Below are 21,847 nucleotides of genomic sequence, written 5' to 3'. Positions count from 1 at the left end.
AGTTTAAAAGACTTCAAGAAGTGTGAGTCTTTGTGTGTGTGTGCCCATACAGCACTCAGATGTTGACATGTGGGGATTGAAGCAGCGCAGGACAGGAGCAGGAGCGCAGGGATTGTGCAGATAAGGAACCACGTGAAAGATGGACAAAGAAAACAGGAGCAGAGGTGTGATCAAAACATCTATCTATCTATCTATCTATCTATCTATCTATCTATCTATCTATCTATCTATCTATCTATCTATCTATCTATCTATCTATCTATCTATCTATCTATCTATCTATCTATCCATCCCCACAGGCACAGGCTCCCAGCTCTTCCCAGCAGCCCAGACTGTGCAGTCCCTGCCCCCGGAGCCCCCCGCGCCCCGGGCAGCGCTGCCGGGCCCGCCCTCCCTGGGGCCGCCTCCCGCTCCGCCCGCCGGGCACGGCTGTGGCCCGGCCCCGGGGCGGGGCGGCGAGCGGAGCCGCGGCCAGGTGACCTTGGCAGGCAGAGCCGGGCTGTGCCCGCTGCCGGGGAAGCTGGGTGCGGAGACGGCCGAGATGGTGGAGGACGGCGGCGAGGAGGAGGCGGAGGGAGAGAGCGGGGAGGTGCCGGCGGCGCCGCTGCAGCAGCAGCGCTGCAATGGCTTCCTGCCCGGCAAGGAGGCGGCGGGCGGCGGGCAGCGGGCGGCCCCGGCGGCCGAGGAGATGCTGGCGGCGGGCGGCGAGCGGCGGGAGGCGCGGCTGGAGACGCGGCTGTCGCGGCGGCGGCTGGCGGTGCTGGCCGTGTTCAGCTGCTACTCGCTGGTGAACGCCTTCCAGTGGATCCAGTACAGCATCCTCAGCAACGTCTTCGCCGGCTTCTACGGCGTCTCCTTCACTCAGATCGACTGGCTGTCCATGGTGTACATGGTGGCCTACGTGCCGCTGATCCTGCCGGCCACCTGGCTGCTGGATGCCCGCGGGCTGCGGCTCACGGCGCTGCTGGGCGCGGGGCTCAACGCGCTGGGCGCCTGGCTCAAGTGCGGCAGCCTGGCCCCGCAGCGCTACCCGCTCACGCTGGCCGCCCAGGCCGTGTGCGCCGTGGCCCAGGTCTTCATCCTGGGGCTGCCCTCCCGCATCGCCTCCGTCTGGTTCGGCCCCACCGAGGTCTCCACCGCCTGCGCCGTGGCTGTGCTGGGCAACCAGGTAGGGCCGCAGGGGAGCGAGGGGGGGGCTTGGATAAGTGGGCTTCCTTGGAGTTCGGCATCGAGTTGGAAACGTGGTGCTCAAGTGGGAGAAGGCTTTCTGCAGGATGCGGTGTTGGGAGGGCGGCCGGATGAGGAAGCGGGGCTGTGCCGGAGCCGGGCCATGTGGCAGCGTGCGGCTCTCCCACGCTTCAGGCAGCTGCCGGCAGTACCGCAGCCGAGAGAGAACCTTTGCACAAGTGGTCCTGCTCCGCTTCCTCCTTCTCTTGCATTTTGGCACTTGGATTCATTTGGCTGAATCCACCCCCGTTGGAGGGGTATGAACTACGTGAACTTTCATGAAGAGCCCCAACGACAACATATATTAGTTTCTGCTTTTTAAAATATGGCCTCTAATTGCCAGGTGCCAGTAGTCAATACCCTGGTGACTCCTGAAGTTTTGTGTAACGCTGTGATAGTTCACATCACTGTTGGGAGCTGATAACTGAGTCATGGATTTCCTCAAGCTCCCTGGTCCTGGCCAGTTTCAGAGAGCTGGAACAGGTGCATCTGAAAGCACAGGTGCAGGTATGATACTTTTTCCTCCTATAGCCTAATTCTCACCTCCTGCCACTGTCCCAGATTTTTTTTTTCTCCTGTGGCAAAAAAATGGCTAAGATTCAAATCAGCATCACTGATGCAGGCTGAGGTCATAGGTACAGTTTGGTTAAGATAACAGGGGATTTGGTTTTTATCATGTGAGTCTAATGATTTTATGTTTGTGTACTTTGGATTATGACAGCAGTGGCATGCATTTTACATATTTACAGTGAGGGTGTACCTAAACCTAGCTGATTCCTCATTAGCTGATACCTGGCTGTTTGCAGTTCTTCCAAAACATTTTTTTTTTGCATCGGAGGTTTCAAGTGGACAAGTCAACTGTCTCTTTGGGACTGAAGATTTCAGAAATTGTTGGTTGTTTCAGCAGTGAGGCAAAAATTTTGGATCTGTATCCTGGTATGAGGTTAAAGGTTTCTTTGGCAGCTAAATGTCCTCTCTTTCTGACATGCACCAGTCCTCCCAGTAGCAAGGAGTTACCGGGTTTTCTGTTCTGCAGTAGAGTGTCAAGTATCCAGCATGGAGCCTGAAACTGATGCTTCACTGGGATGCTGAGATGTGGGGCTGAAGTGGTGCAGGACAGGAGCAGAAGAGCAGGGATTGTGTGGATGGGAGCCACGAGAAGGATGGACAAGGGAAACAGGATCAGGATGTGAACAGAATAAGCCGTGGATATTTCTGGAGCGTATTCCCCTCCAGAAGCTAGGACTGATCTCAGTGTGCCTGTTGAAGTGTGTCAATAGAACAACAGAATTTCTCTGTTCTTGCATTTTACTTCCTTAAAAAAAGCCCTAAAAACTCTCAAAAGCTAGATTGAAAGAGTAGCAAGAATTTAGGCCCTTGGAAGTTAGAAGTAATGTCTGTGTATCCCACTGCAGTTCCCTTCTGCACAGGCATTCCTGCTGGGTCTCCCCGTCCTGATAACGGCACAACGTGAACTGTGTAACAGAACACCACTCACTGTACCGGGCAATTGCACAACCTGAACTGTGTCATAGAACAGGTTGCTATTACCCACCCAGCTGCCGGTCATCCAATTTCTTATCAGATTGCTTATCACACGGCTTCAGATTGTGTGAAGCTATAGAGCTACAGCGGCCGGCAGGGCAGGGACAGCAGGCAGGGGAGGAACAGAGCAGTTATCAAAATTTAGACCTCACTCCTTTGGGATGCTGATCGTTTGCAGCTGGAACACAAATCACTGTGATGTACCTGTCAAGGGTTGTTTGGAGTGCCAGATCTCCACAAGTATTTACCATCTTAAATGAGGCATGCCAAACTCATTGGAACACTTTATTCTGGCCTTAACCTCTCTAGATGTAAATGATGGGAAATGGTATCACTCGACTTTGTTGGAACATTGTGGATACTGCACTGGCTCCTCTTGGGGGAGGAAAAAACATCCCTAAAGGCAAAAAGTAACTATGTGCTCAGTTCGTCTTTGTAGGGTTCATATAATGAAGAGTGAGGACAAAAGGAGACAAATTCTTCCTGGGACCACTGGATACTGTGTCAATATGATGGCCTGGGGGAAAAAAGGTAGCAAAACCCTCATCAGGGTATGCACAAAGGGTGTTTTGTAAGCATAGTGGCGCACCTCTAATGTGTGTGCTTTCTGATTGTTGGACTTGCTACTCTAACAGTCTTTGGTGCTCTTTTTTCATTTAATTTTACCTAAAATAAATGTTCCAACACTTTAAAATGCCGCTAAGTTTTGGGGGAGCAGAAGAGGGAAATTGGAGAATAGTTCAGGACGTGTTCCTTCATGTTTAAAAATATTTTACATATGTACCCAAAATTTCAGTCCCCATTTTATGTCTCTTTAATGCAAAATCAGTTGTTATGTTGGAATTTACTCTACACACAAACCCACTACTACTTCATTCTGTGATTTTCATTTATTTCCTTAGCAATAATTGTTGAGTTTGGTCTTAATAAGGATATTCCTTTTCTCTGCTCTATATGTGCTTCAGTGAACCTTGCAGTCAGGCTTTGCTGTAGTGGCAGAAGCATGACATCAAATGAAGAACATTTCTGCAAGAGTAGCTGGAATCTTGTGTCATCTGTAGCCCTTCACTTGCAGGATGACTGATACAAATTTATGTTCATGCATGGTGTTTTCACTTCCTGTGAAAGGCTCTTGTATATGTATGAAGATTCTTGTACAAGTACTATGTGTACTGTAAATATATACACTAAGTGTGGTAGTGTAGTTCAATTGAGAAGTGAAAAGGTTAAACCCGAGTTAAAGAAGATCTGGTTGTAAAACAACATCGAGAACAAGTGGCTCAGAAGTGTGATACTAAAGTTTTGTTAACGCTTATTATGATAACAATTCTGAATTCTACCTGGTAAGACTTTTCACTTCTGTTGATTTCTATGTTCAGAGGGAAATTATTTTTGTTTTTTTTTCTCCTTGCTTTCCAGCTTGGTACTGCAATTGGCTTCTTGTTGCCACCTGTTTTGGTCCCAAATACGCCGAATGATATTGATCTTATGGCACACAACATCAGCATCATGTTCTACGGAACAGCGATAGTGTCCACACTTCTGTTCTTCTTAGCAGGAGTTGGTAAGTCTTTAAATTACTGGGATTTATGTGCTGGCTACAGGGGGTGTTTACAATGTCTGACTTTAAAGCAGCTGACTCCTCAAAGTAGTTGAGGTCACAATTTTTCCAGTTTGTGTTCACTCACCTGTTGTGCCAGAGTTAAGCAACAGCCATTTCACTCTATGTTGTGCTTCACATGGGGTGATTTCTTTCAGAATATTTAGTTCTCTTAGTTTCTTTGCTGCAAGGACTTATTATATAATGTGAATTCACTCTGTTAATCTTACAATTTGTATACAAAGGTCCTGACGTATTGCAGATGAAGTCTGTCTTTCACCATATTTTGGTAGCAGTCAGATGTCACCAGAGAACACATCCTTTGTGGATGTGACTCACTTCTTCCATGAGAAAGCCTAGAAATTTTTTTCATGGAGTTGTTAAAACTACATGTCACTCTTCTGGAATTCATGAAGCTGAAACACTTCCAAAAAAAAAAAAAAAGCCCCAAAAAAACCTGCACATTAGTTTGGTAGAGATGTAGAGATGAATCAAAAATTGTTCCTTCTGTTTTTTCCCCAGTGTTTGAAGAAAAGCCCAAATACCCTCCCAGTCACTCTCAAGCAGTCCTGCAAACTAAACCTCCTGAGGATTACTCCTACAAACAGTCCATTATTAACTTGTTCAGAAATATTCCATTTATACTTTTGCTAATCAGTTATGGTAAGTGGTGCTATCTGCTTGTAGTCTGGCAGAAAGGTTCAAATGTAGCCCAGAAGCATGTAGAATTTTAATTGTGGGGTTTTTTTTAATGGGGGAGGGGGTGTCAAACTTTTATTTACTCAGGTGCCCGGGCTGGAAAGTCTGTAAGGATAAAAAATATCACTTATAGGTCCAGTGATCTGGCTTATGTGCCAGATTTTACCTGGCACATAAAAGGTTTTGTGTTGTGAGTCTTAAATGTCATAAGATGAATTCTTTAGGGTAAAAAATCAGCATGGCTGCACCTGGAATGACTGAAGCTTTTTTCTTGGTACTGCAGGTATTATGACTGGGGCATTTTACTCTGTCTCCACATTATTAAACCAGATGATAGTAACTCATTATGAGGTAAGTTTCTTGGATCTTATCTTTCTCTTTTTCACCGTACATTTGCAGAGGTGATATTTATTTTGTAGGTGCTATGTGTGCTCAGACATTTGGTTTCTTGTATACCTCTGTACAGTTTCTTGTGCCATACAGCTGTGGGAGTCATAGGAATGTTTGTTTGCACTTATGACTGCCAAGAGGTCTGAACTTGACTCTGAATGGAAGCAATTATTAATGAGCACCATATAAATATTTGTTGAAAGGGAGAAGAAGTGAACGCTGGGAGAATTGGCTTGACACTGGTGGTGGCAGGAATGGTGGGTTCGATTATTTGTGGTTTGTGGCTGGATTACACTAAAACATACAAGTAAGTGTGGGTAGGCATGTGTGGGGCTAGGGGTAGGAGAGTGGTGCAATTGCATTAGGAAAATACTCCAATATAAGGGCTGAAATGATCTGCTGATGAAATGCAGTTGGTCCCTGATCTTTTAGTGGCCTTGAGGGAGAGAAGTTTCTGTGGCTACAGCAAAAGCTTGAGACTCTTACTGGTTATTGGCCAAAAGAAATGAGGGAGCACAATGCAAAGGGATTTGTCATCTACTCCTGTCTCTTTAGGACTGTAAGGAAAGCACTGTAGGTCCTACATACAGTGGCCAGGTGGCCCAGTGGGCTTCTTCTCCTAGGAAAGCATAAAGTCTCAAAGCCTGCCCTGCATTGTTTTGTAAAATGGCCAGCTGACGGATTCTCAATTTTTTTATGCTACTCCTGATCCTATTAGTAAGTGTAATGTTTGCTTTAATTCAGGGGATGACCATGGAGCAGAGCTCTCTTCTGGGGTAGGAGCTCCTGGGTCTATCATCCAGGAGTGAGCACTGCCCTGGAGCACTGTTTGTGATGGAATAGTTCTCCCCTGTGACTCTTAGTACATTATGTGCCTCTACAAGCCTAATGGATGTTAATGCTGTAGATTGGCTTTGTTTCTGCATGTGTTTTGGCTTACAAATATGTGCTTTAAGAATTTGGAAGACATCCCTTCTTCCAGATTGAAAAGAAATAGGACACTGTAATGAGATTTGTTTGACTTGCCTCTTGTAGGCTGACTTTTATTGCTAATAGTGTTGGACTCAGCTGCTCCTGTGTTGATGTATCGTGTAATGGGCAGCAGTGCAGAATGGCCAAGAGGTACAGCATAGCAGAGAACTAAAATAGTCTTAAGGTAGTAGTATGTGCTGTGATTGTCCATTCTTTGAGAGTTTGAGTCAGTATCCTTAGCCTGGAATGAAGCAGCCAGATAACCAAGACACTGAAGGGTTCAGGAATGGATATGTGCTCACTGCATGCTAAGTTTGAGGCAGAATTACACGGAGCAAATTTTATAGCTTTAGAATGGCTTATGTAATGTTCGTGTTATCCTTCCATGCTTCAGCAATGTGCTATGGCCTTCTATGAACAATGTTAATTTGTTGTTGTTGTTGTTGGGTTGCAGGCAAACTACTTTGATTGTTTACATTCTCTCTTTCATTGGGTTGCTGGTATTTACCTTCACCCTGGACCTCGGATACCTTATAGTGGTGTTTGTGACTGGAGGAGTGCTTGGGTGAGCAATTAAAGAGCACTACAAGACTTACTGCAGTTCTCTTCTGAAACATATTTAAATATTTTACCTAGATAATTCTGTGTATTCTGTCACCATGGTCTCAGCCTTTAGCTCACAGTACAGATAGGGTTTCTCCTTCTGTTACATCAGAATAAAGCTAAAGTAACTTACTTTTCAGTAAATTTCATTTACCAATTTATGGACCTAAGAGAGGTCCTATGTGATCAGTTTGTTTGGTTCCAATTCAAAAAGCTGTGTGCAGTGAAGTTGAAGCTTTCTCTTGAGCAGTGTGTAGGTGATTAGAGTTTGAGCAGATCTAGGAAGACTGGCTTCTCTGCATTTTCATTAATCTCTACTTTGATAGCCCAAGCAACATGCTGGTCCCTTTGTGTGCTGTGCTCATAGATACCCAATCTAAAGGCCTCAAGAGGTGCTGAGGGAATGTTGCTGTATTCAGACACAGAAGTCAAGATGAAACCAGAAATGTCTTGAGAGTTTCAGTTTAAAAACCAAACAACCAACCTCAGCTGCATTTTAAGCCTTTTCTCTTCCCATCATTCATGGGTCCTCTCAGCTTCTTCCATAGCAGCTTCCAGCAGGTGTTCAAGTGTACAGCCTCACTCCCTACTCATGGCCTCTTTTTGTCCTCCAGCATGGATATTTGGGCTGATCAAATGATGCTTGTGCATGGCTTTCATATGAAAGTAATTGGCTTCAAGTATGGAGTGGCTTGCAGACTTCTTTGCAAAGGTTGTTTCATATGTATGGGGTTATGGGAAATAGGACAAACATATTTTAGCAGCTTTGCCTTAAAGAGAAAGATGTGTGGCTAAAATTCTCGGATCATGCTGAGGGAATGAAGCAGTCACTATTATTTGGAATTACTGAATTCTGTTAAGTTGTGAACACATGACAATTCAGAATACCAGCTAATTCATAACACCATGTGTATATGTTAGGTTTTCTTAGCTGTAGTAACAGATGAAGGCCACACCTGTCATCCTCTTACTCTCCTCTTCAACAGGTTCTTCATGACTGGCTATCTTCCACTTGGGTTTGAATTTGCTGTGGAAATTACATATCCAGAGTCTGAAGGCACTTCCTCAGGTCTCCTTAATGCATCAGCACAGGTTACAGCATTTTATTTCTTCAAGTGAAGTAATGTTCAGAAATGCCACTATGCTCAAGTCTAGGAAAGCTTAAGATTTGATTTCTATAAGGTGTGACCTGGAACTTTTAAAGGTAAAATGATGACTCTTTTTCTGTGTGATCCTGATGAAATTACTTGTTTGTTTATAGATATTTGGAATTATCTTTACACTTGTTCAAGGAAAGCTCACAACAGACTACAGTCCTCGTGCAGGAAACATCTTTCTTTGTGCTTGGATTTTTGTGGGCATTATTTTAACAGGTAATTACAAGTGCAAGTAATAGCTTCTCTTTAATGTAAAAACTTAGGTGTTTTTAGGACAATGTTGCTAATATATGGACACCCATCTGACCCCCATTTCCTGAGACATGTCTTGAATTTGAGACAGATGTCCATCTCCAGAGCAGGGTGAGAAATAGAAACAAATGCACAAATGGAGGCAGTTTGCAGTTTTCTAAATGCAAGAAATTGCTGATGCACTCTGGAGCTGTGCCAGTGTTTATACATGTTGACTCACAAATGTGCTGAAAGTGCTGAACTATCAAGCTTTTCTTTAAGTGCTTGTGGTTTAAAAGATTTTATTGTCATTGCCTGCTTTGTGTGCTTTGTGAGGAGCAAGTTCAAATTATCAGTGAGTTCAAATTGCAAAGAAAAAATAGGGGTATTTTTAAAATGTGCTGAAAGCAGCCTCTGTGTGCTTGCACCCTGCAAACATTTCCCTTGAATTGCATGTCACTGCAAAGGTGTGAACCAGCTTTCCTTTTTCCTTCTTTTCTCAGCCTTAATAAAATCAGATTTGCGAAGACACAATGTGAATTCAGGGATTATGAACTTGGACGTTAAAGCTGTAAGTGGTGACTCTTTTACCATCCTACTGGAATGCTTGACTTCTACTGGCAGAACAATAGCAGCTGCAAAAGAGTACTTGACAAAGTCTTATGACTGGTTCCATGTTGGTTTTGAACAACAGAGCCACATGGGATGCTGCTCTCACATATCTGTTTTTCTCCTTAACTCCCATGAAAAAAACTGAAAAAACTTCTGCTCTCAGATTTTTTAAAAATTTTTTGAATATTTGAATTTTAAGTGGCTAATAATATTATGTTATTGCTTGAATCTTGCTTTATCATAATAGCAGGGAAGCATTTTAAACTGTGAAGCCTTTTTGTTTATTGGGTTGTGAGGCCATCCTATCGACTATGTATGTTATTTAAAATACCTGCAGTCTCTTCAGATGAAGTCAGTGTCTAAACAGAAGCCATGCTGGAGTTTCTATGCAGTGCTGCATAAATAGCTGGGTTTGTTCCTCTGCTGACACTCTCAATTTAAAGGAAGAGTGAGCATAGCATTTTCTGATGATCACAGGGCTCCATTTTTCAGCAGCTTTTCCAAACTACGACATTTATTAGTAGAAATTAAGCTCTCAGTGGAAAATTTTTTCAAAATTTGCTGTGGGTTTTTCATTGCTTGGATCAAGATATGAGACAGCTTTTTGGAGTCAGACATCACAAGATACTCTGCCATGCTTATTTTTGTGTAGGCATCTTGCATGCCCAGCAGCTTTTGATGATCTGTGACCAACTGCACGCTCTTAGTGTCTGTATGAGGTTCAGAAACTTTGAGCTGGTGCTGTCTGAGCTAACTTGAACCTGAAACCTGCTGGCAGCTGCGGGTGCTCAATGTGGCATCCTGTGGGTTTCCCAGCCGGGGTTGGGGCTGTTCATGACTTATCTGCTTTCCATTATCACCTCGTTAATTAGCCGAGATCGTCACAGCTTCATTCATATTAGCCAGGGTGTAAGAAAAGCTGCAGTCCTTGCCCTGATGCTGCCATGCATGATTGAGACCTGGCTGTGTTAATAATGTTCAGTATCACTTTGATACTGAACCTTGATCAAGATTCTACTGTGGTTAAATGTAACAGAGAAAAAAATGACAAGTTAATCTTCATGTGACAGATACTTATATGCAGTAAATATATACTTGGGAGTTATACTAAGAAAATAAATTCTATGTTTGGGCTCTCTTCTTTTATTACAAAAAGAATATAGGGTTTTATATATTATGCTTAACTGGGCTAATTAACTACATCTACTGTTGGAGCCTAACCTAATAATTACTCAAGAATACTGTGTTACAGAATAATTCTGTTGAATAACAGCCTAATTCCTGTTGTGTTTTTACTTTTTTATCTCCCTCTTCAGGTACCAGTTGACAGTCCTGTAGAACCTGAAAGCACTACATTAAAGATTCAGTCAGCTTTATGAAGCTGAAGGAAGGTGACTCAGAAATGCACAAGTTTGGTTAGATATGGAATGATATGAGCTAGTGTAATCACTGGATTTGTGTGTATGAGTAGTGACATGTGTTTGTTGATATTGGTGGTAGTTGTGTACTGGAAGATGCTCAGTTCATTTTGCTCAAGATGCAAAGAATTCACCTTTGTAAGGAATATTTATTTTAACATTTTCAAGTCTTGCAGTTTCATTAGTAAAGAACTGTGTGAACACTCTCCACAATAGGGAGATGTACATTCAGGATGCATACTTGAAAAAAATCAGGAGTCTTGAAACACAGTTGATCAGAAGTATCTAATCTTCTTTTCTTGTTCAGTCTTGCTGGTGCATTTGAAAGTCAAAGAGTAGGGAAATGCACAGCAGGAGGATGTTCACGAGTTCATTTTTATTTTAAATCTATCTGTATTTGAATATAAGCCAATGATTCCTTCTGGGAAAGTGATAGCACAATACTGAAAACAAGAGATGACGTGTGTGTTTCATACTGGCATCTGACATTCCTTTTGCCTTGAAACTTCTTTATAGGTATCAAAAGGCAGATAAGAGAAAACACTGTTTTTGCTATAGCTTCATTGTAGCATTTCTGGGGAGATTCAAAGTTTCTCACTAGATAAATTGGAGAAAAAACATTTCTTATTAAATACAGTAAAAAGGAGGACAAAGGCCTTTGATATCTCTGTTATGAAATATTTATAAGCAATGGAACACTACCACACAAGTTTCCTCCACGGAATATTTTGAGTGCTTTCTCATTTAAAGAGAGAGGAGTACGTGTTTACAAAGAGCCAGTGCCTTTACTTTGTAAAGAAGATCCCTGCCTCATCTTGAGTTTAATCAGTGCTGCTGAAGAAATTCCATTTTGTGTGTTAAACCTCTGAATATTTGTGGAGTATCAGAAAACATGTTCTGTCCTTTTTATGAATTGTATCACTTGTCTCATGTGAAATTCCTGTGCTTGTGTAACTTAAATAATGTTTTTGCAGTTAGTTAAAAGCTGTAAGGATGACTGAAAAGAAAATAGTGATATTTTCACTATTTCTGATCAAATATTTTCTTTTATACCATTTTTGCTGCAAAATGAGCAGACGTTATTAACAGTAACTCTTTGTTACTTCATTTATCTGTATTTGGGATGGGGGTTCTTCAGTGCTTTTGAAAATTTTCTCCTTTACCTTGTGCTCTATCTACACACCCACAGAACTGATAGCACTACAATAATACTATTGCTGGGAGTCAGACCTGGGTCAGTGGACTTTTTGGAAATATTTAATTTTTAGCTCAGCAAACTGAGCTTGCAAGTCAGTGGCATCAGTGATGCTGTGTCTCTGAGTTCCCACAGTTGCAATGCCATCCAGAAGGTGCAATCCTGCTCCAAGTTTTCCACAGGTTGTTACGGTTAGGGATGGGGAATTATTTAACTCTGTGCTGGTTTCAGCTGGGCTAGTTAATCTTCTTCACAGTGGCTGGCATGGGGCTGTGTTTTGGATTTGTGCTGAACACAGGGCTGGTAATACAGAGATGTTTTATCCTTGCTGAGCAGGGCTCACACGGAGCCAAGGCCTTTTCCGCTTTTCATGCGTCAGAAAAGGTGAGGAAGTTGGGAGTGCCTGGGAGGCTGGGAGGAGACACAGCCAGGACAGGTGACCCCAGCTGACCAGAGGGATACTCCAGACCATGTGACATCATGCTCAGTGTATACACTGGGGGGTAGAAGGAGGAAGGGAGGGATGTATGGAGTGATGGTGTTTTGTTCCCAAGCAGCCATTGCACTTGGTGGGGATGGCTGACACCTGCCTGCCCATGGGAAGCAGTAAATTAATTCCTTGTTTTTCTTTCCTTGTGTTTGGCTTCTGCTTTCCCTATGAAGCTGCCTTTATCTCATCCCATGAGTTTTCCAGCTTTTACCCTTCTGATTCCATCCTCAATCCCACTGCTGGGGAAGGGAGGGAGCAAGTGGCTGTGTGGGGCTTGGTGGATGGCTGGGGTTAAACAACAACAAACTCCAAGATAGTCTCTAAGAAATATAATTAAAAGCTTTTCTTTTTTTTATTTTGCTGTAGACTCAGGAAAAGCCTTTTGTAAAAAAAGGGCCCTGAAAACTTATCTTCCTAAGCTTAGCCTCTAAATGTGATGATCTTGATTTAAAACATTTTGTATGACAAATGCTTTAGACAGGAGAAGACCTATCAGAATAAACTAAGCACACTTGGAACACTTGTCCTGCCAAAAAGGGTTCATGTCTCTTTGCCAGGTCCAGTGCTAAGGAGAAAATGGCCAGGCCTTGCTGCTCCTGGAGAGGTGAACTCTAGAAGAGTCCACTGCTGAAGCAGCTGAATATAGGAAAAGTCACTCTTTGATTCTTGGCTATTCAAATGGCAGGCAAGGATATAGGAGTGAAAGGAAAGATGCTTTCATTATGTCATGAAAGACATAAATGAAATGAAAGTAGAGATGCTTACATTATATCATCGAAGAGATGCTTTCATTATTCATTTACATTGAAGCTGCCCCATCAAGGGATGTACAGGTTTTCAGCCTGAATGAGAAAAGTGAAAGTTTCTGCCTTCTGACATAAGTGGGTGGCCTTTCCCTTTGGAAAAATGATAATAACATGTGCCAATATATATATATGTTTTTCATCAAGATACAGAAAATATTTATGTTCATGGCCCCATGCATGGTTGCTTTGAATTTTGGTGTTGCAAAATCTTAACAAGATAATATTTTTATAGTTTTGGGGAATTGTTTTCAAATGTCCAGTAGAAAGTCTTTTGTGGTATCCAGGATTTTTGCTGACCTGTTCAGTATACACTGTTAAAAATAAAAGATTGAGTATTTTTGTTCCATTCTTAAAATTTATTTTTTCAATTCCTTTCTTCACTGCTTGTTTCCAGTTTCAGCTATGTTCAGCTCATTATTGAAAAAAATATTCTAGTTCTGGCTCTTTGTATTTTTTATCTTCTGCCAAATTACTTGGCTACCTTTTGAAAAGGTTGAAAGAAGATTTTGGCTGGCTGGAAACCCTGCTGGGTCCCTGAAAAGAAAATATTCCTAATAATGAAGGCTTAATTACATCCTGGATTTAATATTCCCCTTCTAAAAGGAGCTTGAAAGTTGGAAACCTATGAGCTATTTTCAGGCAATGATGAAGTATTTAGATGTAAGGCTCAGCAGCAGAATAAAGAGCAAATAAAGAGCAAATCAGTATTTTCTATGCAATAGTCTTATAATCTGTCAAGAAATTGAGGTTCTAGCTCATGGCAGAAATAAATTAGGAATAGTTGAGGCTTCGTGGTTTTTGCTTTTAATTTTTGGGTTTTAGCAGAAAACATCCACTCAATCAAACATAGAATCACAGAATGTTAAGAGGTTGGAAGGGACCTTAAAGATCATCTGGTCCCAACCCACTTGCCATGGGCAGGGACACCTCCCACTGGACCAGGCTGCTCAAGGCTCTATGCAGCCTGGCCTTGGACACTGCCAGGGTTGGGGTGTTCACAACCTGCCTGGCCAACCTGTTCCAGTGCCTTGCCATCCTCACAGTAAAAAATTTGTTCCTGATACCTAAATTAAATTCCCTCTCTTTCAGTTTGTACCCATTTCCTCTTGTCCTATCACTACAATTCCTTACAGAGTCCCTCCCACTTTGATGTAGTCTCTCTTCAGATACTGGAAGGTTGCTATGAGTTCTCTGAGCAACCTTCTTAGCCTGGAAATTCCACATGCATTTGGAATTGCAAATAGGGTTTCTGATTCTTAGCCTTCAGATCCTGGCTCAGCCCTCCAGCAAGAGTACAGTTGGGGGCTAAAAATCCTAGCTGCTTAAAAAAAGCAATTGTATAATGAATGGATTGTATAAAAAAAGTAATTGTATAATGAATGGAATTGCACATCAGCTAGGAGAGGATGGTGTAAGAAACCAAGTGATGAGAACAGGCATCCCAGTCCCATGCATCAACTTTTGCTTTTCAATTTGCTTTTTTTCTGAGTGTTTCAGGAGAGCTCTGGAGGGTGCAAGAGAACACACACAAGGCACACAGTAGGGAACATAAACAAGGGGACTGCCCCCAAGTTCCCAGGAGCCCAGCAGGTTGTGCAATTGATAACTTTCAGCTGCAAAATTCAGAGATTAGCATTAATATTAGTTCTTACCTTTGTGTTTCTTCCCAGCCACGTTAAACTTTTGGTAATTTCAGTGGAAGAGACTCAGAGAACATTGACACATTTTTATTTAGGATTCCTGCCACGGCCTTAAACCCCTCGTTTCTATTGGCTGGGTGTGAAAATACCAGACCTGTAGGATGGAGTCTAGAATTGCTGGTAGGTAAGTCCCTCAGAACAAGTATTTGTAGATGGGTGCTTGTCTTTAGTAACATCTCTTTCTGTTGCTAAATGCCCATGGTTTATGAGGAAGAAAGAACAAGGGAAGAAGTAGCTACAATACATATGAATAATTTCAGATTAATAGTGATGCCTTGAGAGGCTACCTAGAACAGAGGCTAGACAGTGTAAAAGGAATAAAGTAGGTATTTGTTAAAAAGGCCTTCAAAGGAAAAACCTTGGGCAGTACAAGAGCCCAGCCAGGGCTACACCCAAGATGGGTGATGGGTCACATGTTTTCACACTTTTATAAGTTTTGGTCCATTTACATTTTGGGGTTGATTATCCAATTACAGCTTCAGGTTATGAAGTCCCATCCTCCCAGATTGCTCTCCTCAATTCACTGTTGGTTATGCTTTTTGGGTCTGAAGGTGCAATGGTGTCCTTGGTTTTCAAGCTGGAAAAGGATTGTTTGTCAAACTAAACTGTGAAGAGAATTTGCTAACACTTTATATGAACTTCACAGTTATACACTAATGCAGTACAGAATCTGGAAAATATGAAAGCTAAAACTCAAGACATCAACAGGGCTTTTCTAACTTCAGACTCATGGTTATCTCTTTTGTTCAAAGGAGTCTGTTATTTCAGAGACAATCAGTGGAGTGTGTAATTAGAGCTGCCAGCCCATGTTGCCTAATGAAAAAATGTTTTTTTGAGAAATATTTGTACTACCTTGTGCATCTACAATCAAGTGAAATTTGGTTAAGCTGTAAACATTTATTGTTTTCCTTTTCCATTTTGTGAACTCACTAGTTTTTCTGTGTGAATGGGAGTGTGTGACCTTTACAGTTGCTGTCTTTCAATATACGTATGTACCTCTTTCTCAAATATAACAGGCTATTGATGTTTCATGGAGCACAAGCTGTCATTGTACACAGTAATGTGTGATTGCCCCAGCCCCACCATTAGGTCTGAATTCTGTGAAGAGGGAGAAGTGATGTTAATGCAGGAACTGGAATGAATTAAGCAAAAAATTTCCTAAGAGAAATGTATTTCTGTGTAAGACCCATGTTATTTACTGCTCATGCCTTTGTTCTACTCATGAAGATAACAAATGTCTTTTGCTGTAATATTTTGGTTTTGTTAGTGTCCAATTCTTTATTTCAAGAGAAAATTAAAAGTTCTTAATGAATATTCTCTGATTGCAATACTGTATGTATGTGTATATGTGGATGCCATCATTCCTTACCATTCTATGTTACTAAAAAAGTGTATAATGCCTAAATTGATTGGAGCCAAGAGTAACATTTTTGACAGCTGGTAATAAAGCTGCTAATCTAAAAGTGATTTTTTTTCCCCTTAGAACCTGCTTTTTAATGTAGGAAAATGTGTAAGTGTATGACTTACTGTTTCATTAATAAACGTTCATGCAGAGTACATGCAGGGTATAGAAATTTATTTTACACAAGAGTATTGGCATCCAGAGACATTTTCTTGGGGCATAGAATTAAAGTACTAGCATTGGTAGTCAAGTTGTACTGCTCTAGCACAGAGATTTCTCCTTGCCTTTAGAAGAGGTCTGTGAGGAAATGAAAGGGCAAGTAAAGCCCTAAAGCAGAGCGATCCAAAGGCAGCTTCTTGAGGGTAGGGCAGATATTATTTTTATAAAGCACTTGGTTGCTGAGACATTATCTGGGGGAGAGGGTAGGATAACTTCTGAGGCAGGATAGAAGTGAGACATTACATTCAGTTATGGCTAAAATCAGAGGTGTCTTCAGTGGGAGCACTGCAGAACCCTTGTGAACACTCTGCAAGGGTTCTGTCACCTACCCTCAATGCCCCTACCTGGGCATTTAGCCCAGGTGTGAGCCAGGCAAATTTGAGGAACCTGCTTCAAAGTATGCAGAGTCATGGTAAGAAAATGTTTCATTTTTTAAATCTCACTTCTCCACAGAGCTGGGATTCTCTCTCAGCTATTTTGGTATAGGAGATGCTTCACAGGGAGAGGCTGCAGGTGCTGCAGAGCACAGCAAACACAAGCCTTGTGTCATAAAGCAATGCTGAGATGCAGTTCAACACTGAGTTGAACTTTCAGGTGGGTTCTTTGTTCTACAACCAGGACCACAAGGTCATGTTCCTCTTATGGTACCTCTATGAAAGCTGCAGGGAATATCCCCAGTTAGCACTGTAATTTAAACATTCCCACAGCTAGAAAGGAACAATCCCAGAAAATCATTATTGGCTAAACTTTCTTTGGCATTGGAATTTTGGGGTTGGTCATTTTATTTCTTTTTTTCTGGTTAGATTCTCAGTCCTTCAAAGAAAACACTAGAAACCTCATCAGGGAAGTGGGAAATGTGAAGTCATCCTGACTATGATTAATCAGATAATTATTTCTATAGCTGGGAGGAGGCTCTCTGATCCAAAGCTAACAATTATTACCCCTTCCAGAAAGTGATGTGCTTTGTGTATGGATAAAATAGGCAGATGCCTAACAGTCCAGCTGCTTCCTGGGCTGGAAAGGTTTCTTAGAAGTCTGCTGGATTTCCTTCTGTCTGTGCTTCACAATGAACTAAACCCTATCTGACCATGCTCTAAATCAATATTTACAGCTCTATTACACAACAACTTTTCAGAAAACAAAACAATAATATCCTGAACTTTGTAGAAAGGACTTCAGCAGATATGTCACAAAGGCGAAATATTGGCAATGGTTAGGCATAATTACTGATTTGTGAGTAATTATACATTTGTGAGTAACGAGCTAATATCTGCTTAATGTCAGGGACCAAAATTCAGCCTCTGGGGTGCTACTTTCCAGTGCTTCCTCAGTAAACCACTTCTGCTTGTAACAGTGTTTGGACCATTAAAAAGGCAGTAAATAGTATCTAAAGGGCATTGTCAGTATTGTGACCTCGTGTTACGAGTTTCCAGAAACAGACACAAGATTCTACAAAAGCTACAAACTCCATGCAGATGGAAAAATCCTGGGGAAGTAGTGAAGGCTTCAGAAGTTTTTCTAGCCTGCATTAGGCTGAACCAGAGAGGTTTTTTTTTTTCAGAATGGGGCAGTCCTAAGGCTTTTTAGATGTTGATGACTAGTTTGGTTAAGGCAATAGAGGAACTGCAGCTGACTGCAGAATCAGTTATTCTTTTATAAATCAAATTGTCCAGCTTGCTGCCAAGAGAAAAAGAAGTTAAAATATAACAGTGCAGCTTCCAAGGCTGTGCATGGCATTTTCTCCACTAAATATTGGAAGGCAACTTGATTTTCTCAGAATAATTCATCAGCTGGTTCTGAACAACCCTGCAGGCATTAGACAGAATGTACATCCTGTGTGGAATGAAGAGACACTGTCCCACAGGGGTGAGAATGACTCACCCAGAGATCATTAACTGGCTCCAGGGGACTTGAATTTGTGTTATCTTCCGCTCACAATGAACAACTGGATTTTCTTCAGGCCTTAATGCTAAAAAAACCAAACCACTTGGAGGCTACTGCCTAAAGTCTAGCCTTGTTTGATGAAATCATGATTTCTCATCTTGTCACAGCCCCACTGAAGCTTCAGAAGGGTAGAGAAGGCCTCAAAGGCTCAGAAGCTTGACAAAATTGTCCAAACCAGACTGTCACCAAGGGAGATACAGAGGTCCCCCAGCTTTTGGGGAACAGAATGCCCCATGGTCAGTGTGATTTTTCTCTGACTTATTTCATCTGCTCAGAATGCGAGAATCTCATGAGGGTTGAAATGTCTGCATGCACTGAGAGCATTAGGGAGTCTCCTCTAAGTCCACAGCTTGTGTGATTACACAGCATTCCTGGGTTTGATTCCAAAGCCAGAAGGTGCTCTGTAGGCTTCAGTCTGCTCTGACGATTATAATCACTCATGTCATGGCAAATAATGAAGATGGCTGAAAAAAAGTAATTTTGCTCCAGATTACTGTATTTCCTTTAAGAGCTTTATTTTTAAAATGATTGTGGTATTTGAATTTTACTGTCACCTTCAGGTGCTTCTGCAGCATTTTGATTACTCTTCAATCATCCTCTGGAAAGGGGAACTCAATCTGCAGAGCACTGTCTCCCAGGGATGCTTGAAGTGATGCTTCAGATCAAAAATTGTTTGATGAAATCATCAGTGTCGTCATGACCCCTTGCAGCACCAGGGCATTAAGAACAGTAAATCACACATTTCTCATTGCAGGTTTCACACAGCATCTCAGTTCAAAGGCTTTTAGTGTTTGGGCTTGTGACACATTCTATTGCTAGGCTTAATAACTTTTCCAGTCTGCTTTTCTTTCTTCCTGGAAAGAAAATGCATTTGAGGAACTTTAATAATAAGGAGGACATTTGGTCAGTGTTCCCTAACCAGCATCACACTATTCCTAGAGGGCACAGGTTATCCCATAGCACAACTGGACTGTTTAATTTATTTCTGATCAGCCACAACAACTGTGCTTCTAGCCTCAAGCAGGCAGGGGTTTATTGCAGTGCATTCCTCTCTCCAGGAAGGCAGGGATGACTCAGGTGCTCACTTGGCAGTGGAGGTAAGTCCTGACTCTCACCTCTGGTGCCACCACTGGCAGCTCCTTTGTGACAAGCCGGTGGGTGCTGATGATTGCTGAAAAGAAATCTCATTTCTAGGGAGCAGATTTTTTTCAGCTACTGCTGTTCTTTGCTACCTGTATTTTTATTATGCAGTTCCCCTTGTGGGGGGGGGGGGGAAATGATTGTGCAGGGTAGTTAACCCTCTGACTAAACGTTAAAGAAGTAATTAGTAAAAAAAAAAATATTGCCAATATTCATGGAAGGTTACATTAGTATTTTCTTGTTTTTGTAAGCAGAGCTTGCTGCAGAGAACAAATCATGTGATATGGTGTCAAGTAAGACCTTCAGAGCAAACTGTATTGATGTAATTATTTTCCCAAGCTACTGCAATGTTTGAGACTGAGACTTTGGAACAAGATAGGAGTAAGGCAGGCTAATTGGGATGCTGATGTTGTACCACTCTGGAACAACAGTTTCACCTGCATCTGATGGCATCAGTTGTAGACCAGAGTGAGGTGACAGTAGGAAGTATGGAAAAGGTTATTTCAATGTCAGCAAAGGCTCAGTCAGGTTACTAGGACATGCTGATCTGCAATGGGGAGTGGAAAGTGAAAATTTGCAAACCAGTTTTGGGGAAGGTCTGATTTATAGGCTTTTCATGACACTTTGAATTTTTTAAATGCTTTTAAAAATCTTTTTTAATGCAAGAAAAACTTGCCTGTTGGACTAGTCTGAGAACAACTGGAGTCCATCTAGCCCCATGTAAAATAAACACTATAATGATTTGTTGCAGTAGATTTATTGCAAGAGATCCTGGACTTGCTCAGGCAGAAATGAAAACATGCTGCTGAAGTTTTTCATTGGTGCAGCCAAAGCAGCTGATGGCTGCTTTTTCTGCTAGACTATTGCAAAATAAACAGTGGCTTAAGAGTTCTCAGAAAGGGCTACCTTGGGGAACGCTTCAAGGAAGCACACCCTCAAGCATTTTTTTATAGCTTGCTTTTTTTTTTAAAGTCTGCTTTAGATATTTATTTTCCCAGTGATCACAGGGAAATTCTATGAGTACAGAAAGTTGTTCTTATTGGTTACGCAAATCGCTCCTGCAAACTTGTACCAACAGCCATTGCCATATTGCCATGGTTACATCCTTATCACAGTCTGACCTTTCATTTCATCACTAAAAAAATCCCATTCCAGCATAATGTTCAATTTAGGAAAAAAGCCCCAGACAAACAAATTTTATATTCCTTTCAAAGGATCAAATGAGGTCACTATGGTCTTTTCAGGAAATGGGCCAATATTTGCATTGCAATAATGCAATTTACTTAAAGCAGGCAAACTTTCTTGACCTGTGTTTTTCTGCTGCCCTCTGCAAAGCTGAAGCACCCCTGCAGGATTAACCATTTTGGCCTGCAGCCGCTCTGCTGGCTGCTAAATGCAGAAAAAGCCATTAAGGTCACTTGGCCTAGCTTTAGCAGAACAGTGTGCCCAAGCTGGTGTCAGGAAAATCCACAAACACCAGAGGTTTATGTCCAAAAAGGAGACAGAGGAGTCCTGCAACTTTACTTGCATAAAGGGAGAGTCCACTGGAGCACAAGCCCACAAACTCTTCTCTCTCAAGGTTTTGGAGGGCGCAGACTCCTTTTATCCTAAACTCCCGACTGCGTGTTTCTCCCTTCCTTTCCCCATTGGCTGAGGCACTAGGAAAGTACAGCCTTCCTGAACTGCTGACCACATATTCCCCCTTGAACCTATTATTTTACCCCAAAGTTCAGAAACTCAGGCTTGTGCAGACCCCACTTGTCTGGTTCAGTAGCTGAGCTGTCTGGGCTCTGCAAGGAACCTGCTGCCCACAGTTAGCAGAGACATTGAGCCCCTTTTCCCACACCTTCACCCATGATATTGTTTGTAAAGACATCAGACTCTTTCCTCTCACTGGGAAGGTATCCAGGCTTCAGGCTTTCGCACTGAGTGCTGCCAGCTGGAGGTGCTGGGCACATTTCCTGCTCCACCAGTAACTGATACTGGTACAGAGTTAGTGTCCACTTTTACTGACCTGGGAAACAGCCCAGGTCCAGATCTGTCCTGTTACCATCTGATGGAAGGAAGGAAGGAGGAAAAGATAAACAAGCTTTCGCTTCCCGGCACTGCCTTGGATGGCGGCAGATTTGAACACCCTTCTTGCACAAAAGAAAACTTCTGTTCCTAGTGTGAGAAACGTCAATCACATTTTTCTTTTAATTTTAAAAGTTTAATGACAATAAAATGTTCATAAAAATAGCAATATAGTTAGAGTAATAATAATTTTGGACAATTTGGATTAGGACAATATGAGACAACAGGAACAAAGAGTTATGGACATCCGGGTACCTTTTTCTGGGCACCATAAGCCCGAAAAAGGACACCCGATAACAGAGGATTAACCCTTAAAAGCAATAGCCCATTGAATATTCATACATCTCATACATGATGCATAAATTCCATTCAAACACAGGATTCTGTCTGGTCAGTGTCAATTTCTTCTTCTGAATCCTGACGG

The 21,847-nt window shown here is 42.1% G+C and overlaps 1 protein-coding gene across 1 annotated transcript; it reads left to right on the top strand.

Moving 5' to 3' along the window:
* The first annotated feature begins 430 nt into the window (after positions 1 to 430).
* FLVCR1 (FLVCR choline and heme transporter 1) lies at positions 431 to 16,202 on the top strand. Its single transcript, XM_071426309.1, has 10 exons — positions 431 to 1,168; positions 4,192 to 4,336; positions 4,895 to 5,035; positions 5,355 to 5,422; positions 5,665 to 5,768; positions 6,888 to 6,998; positions 8,023 to 8,128; positions 8,298 to 8,409; positions 8,928 to 8,995; positions 10,353 to 16,202. The coding sequence occupies exons 1-10, from the start codon at positions 542 to 544 to the stop codon at positions 10,413 to 10,415; spliced, it is 1,545 nt and encodes a 514-aa protein (XP_071282410.1). The 5' UTR covers positions 431 to 541; the 3' UTR covers positions 10,416 to 16,202.
* The last annotated feature ends 5,645 nt before the right edge of the window (positions 16,203 to 21,847 follow it).

This window comes from Agelaius tricolor, unplaced genomic scaffold (assembly GCF_023055355.1).
Source record: "Agelaius tricolor isolate 1412-34295 unplaced genomic scaffold, bAgeTri1.0.p SCAF_1, whole genome shotgun sequence".
NCBI lineage: Eukaryota > Metazoa > Chordata > Aves > Passeriformes > Icteridae > Agelaius > Agelaius tricolor.
The sequence above is the reverse complement of the archived record's forward strand: the minus strand, read 5'-3'. Positions and strand labels throughout refer to the sequence as shown.

Coding starts and splice junctions, on each gene's coding strand:
- FLVCR1 (XM_071426309.1), top strand. CDS start 542: ATGGTGGAGGACGGCGGCGAGGAGGAGGCGGAGGGAGAGAGCGGGGAG. Junction 5,036..5,354: donor ACTTTTGCTAATCAGTTATG/GTAAGTGGTGCT, acceptor TTGGTACTGCAG/GTATTATGACTGGGGCATTT. Junction 8,129..8,297: donor TCCTTAATGCATCAGCACAG/GTTACAGCATTT, acceptor GTTTGTTTATAG/ATATTTGGAATTATCTTTAC.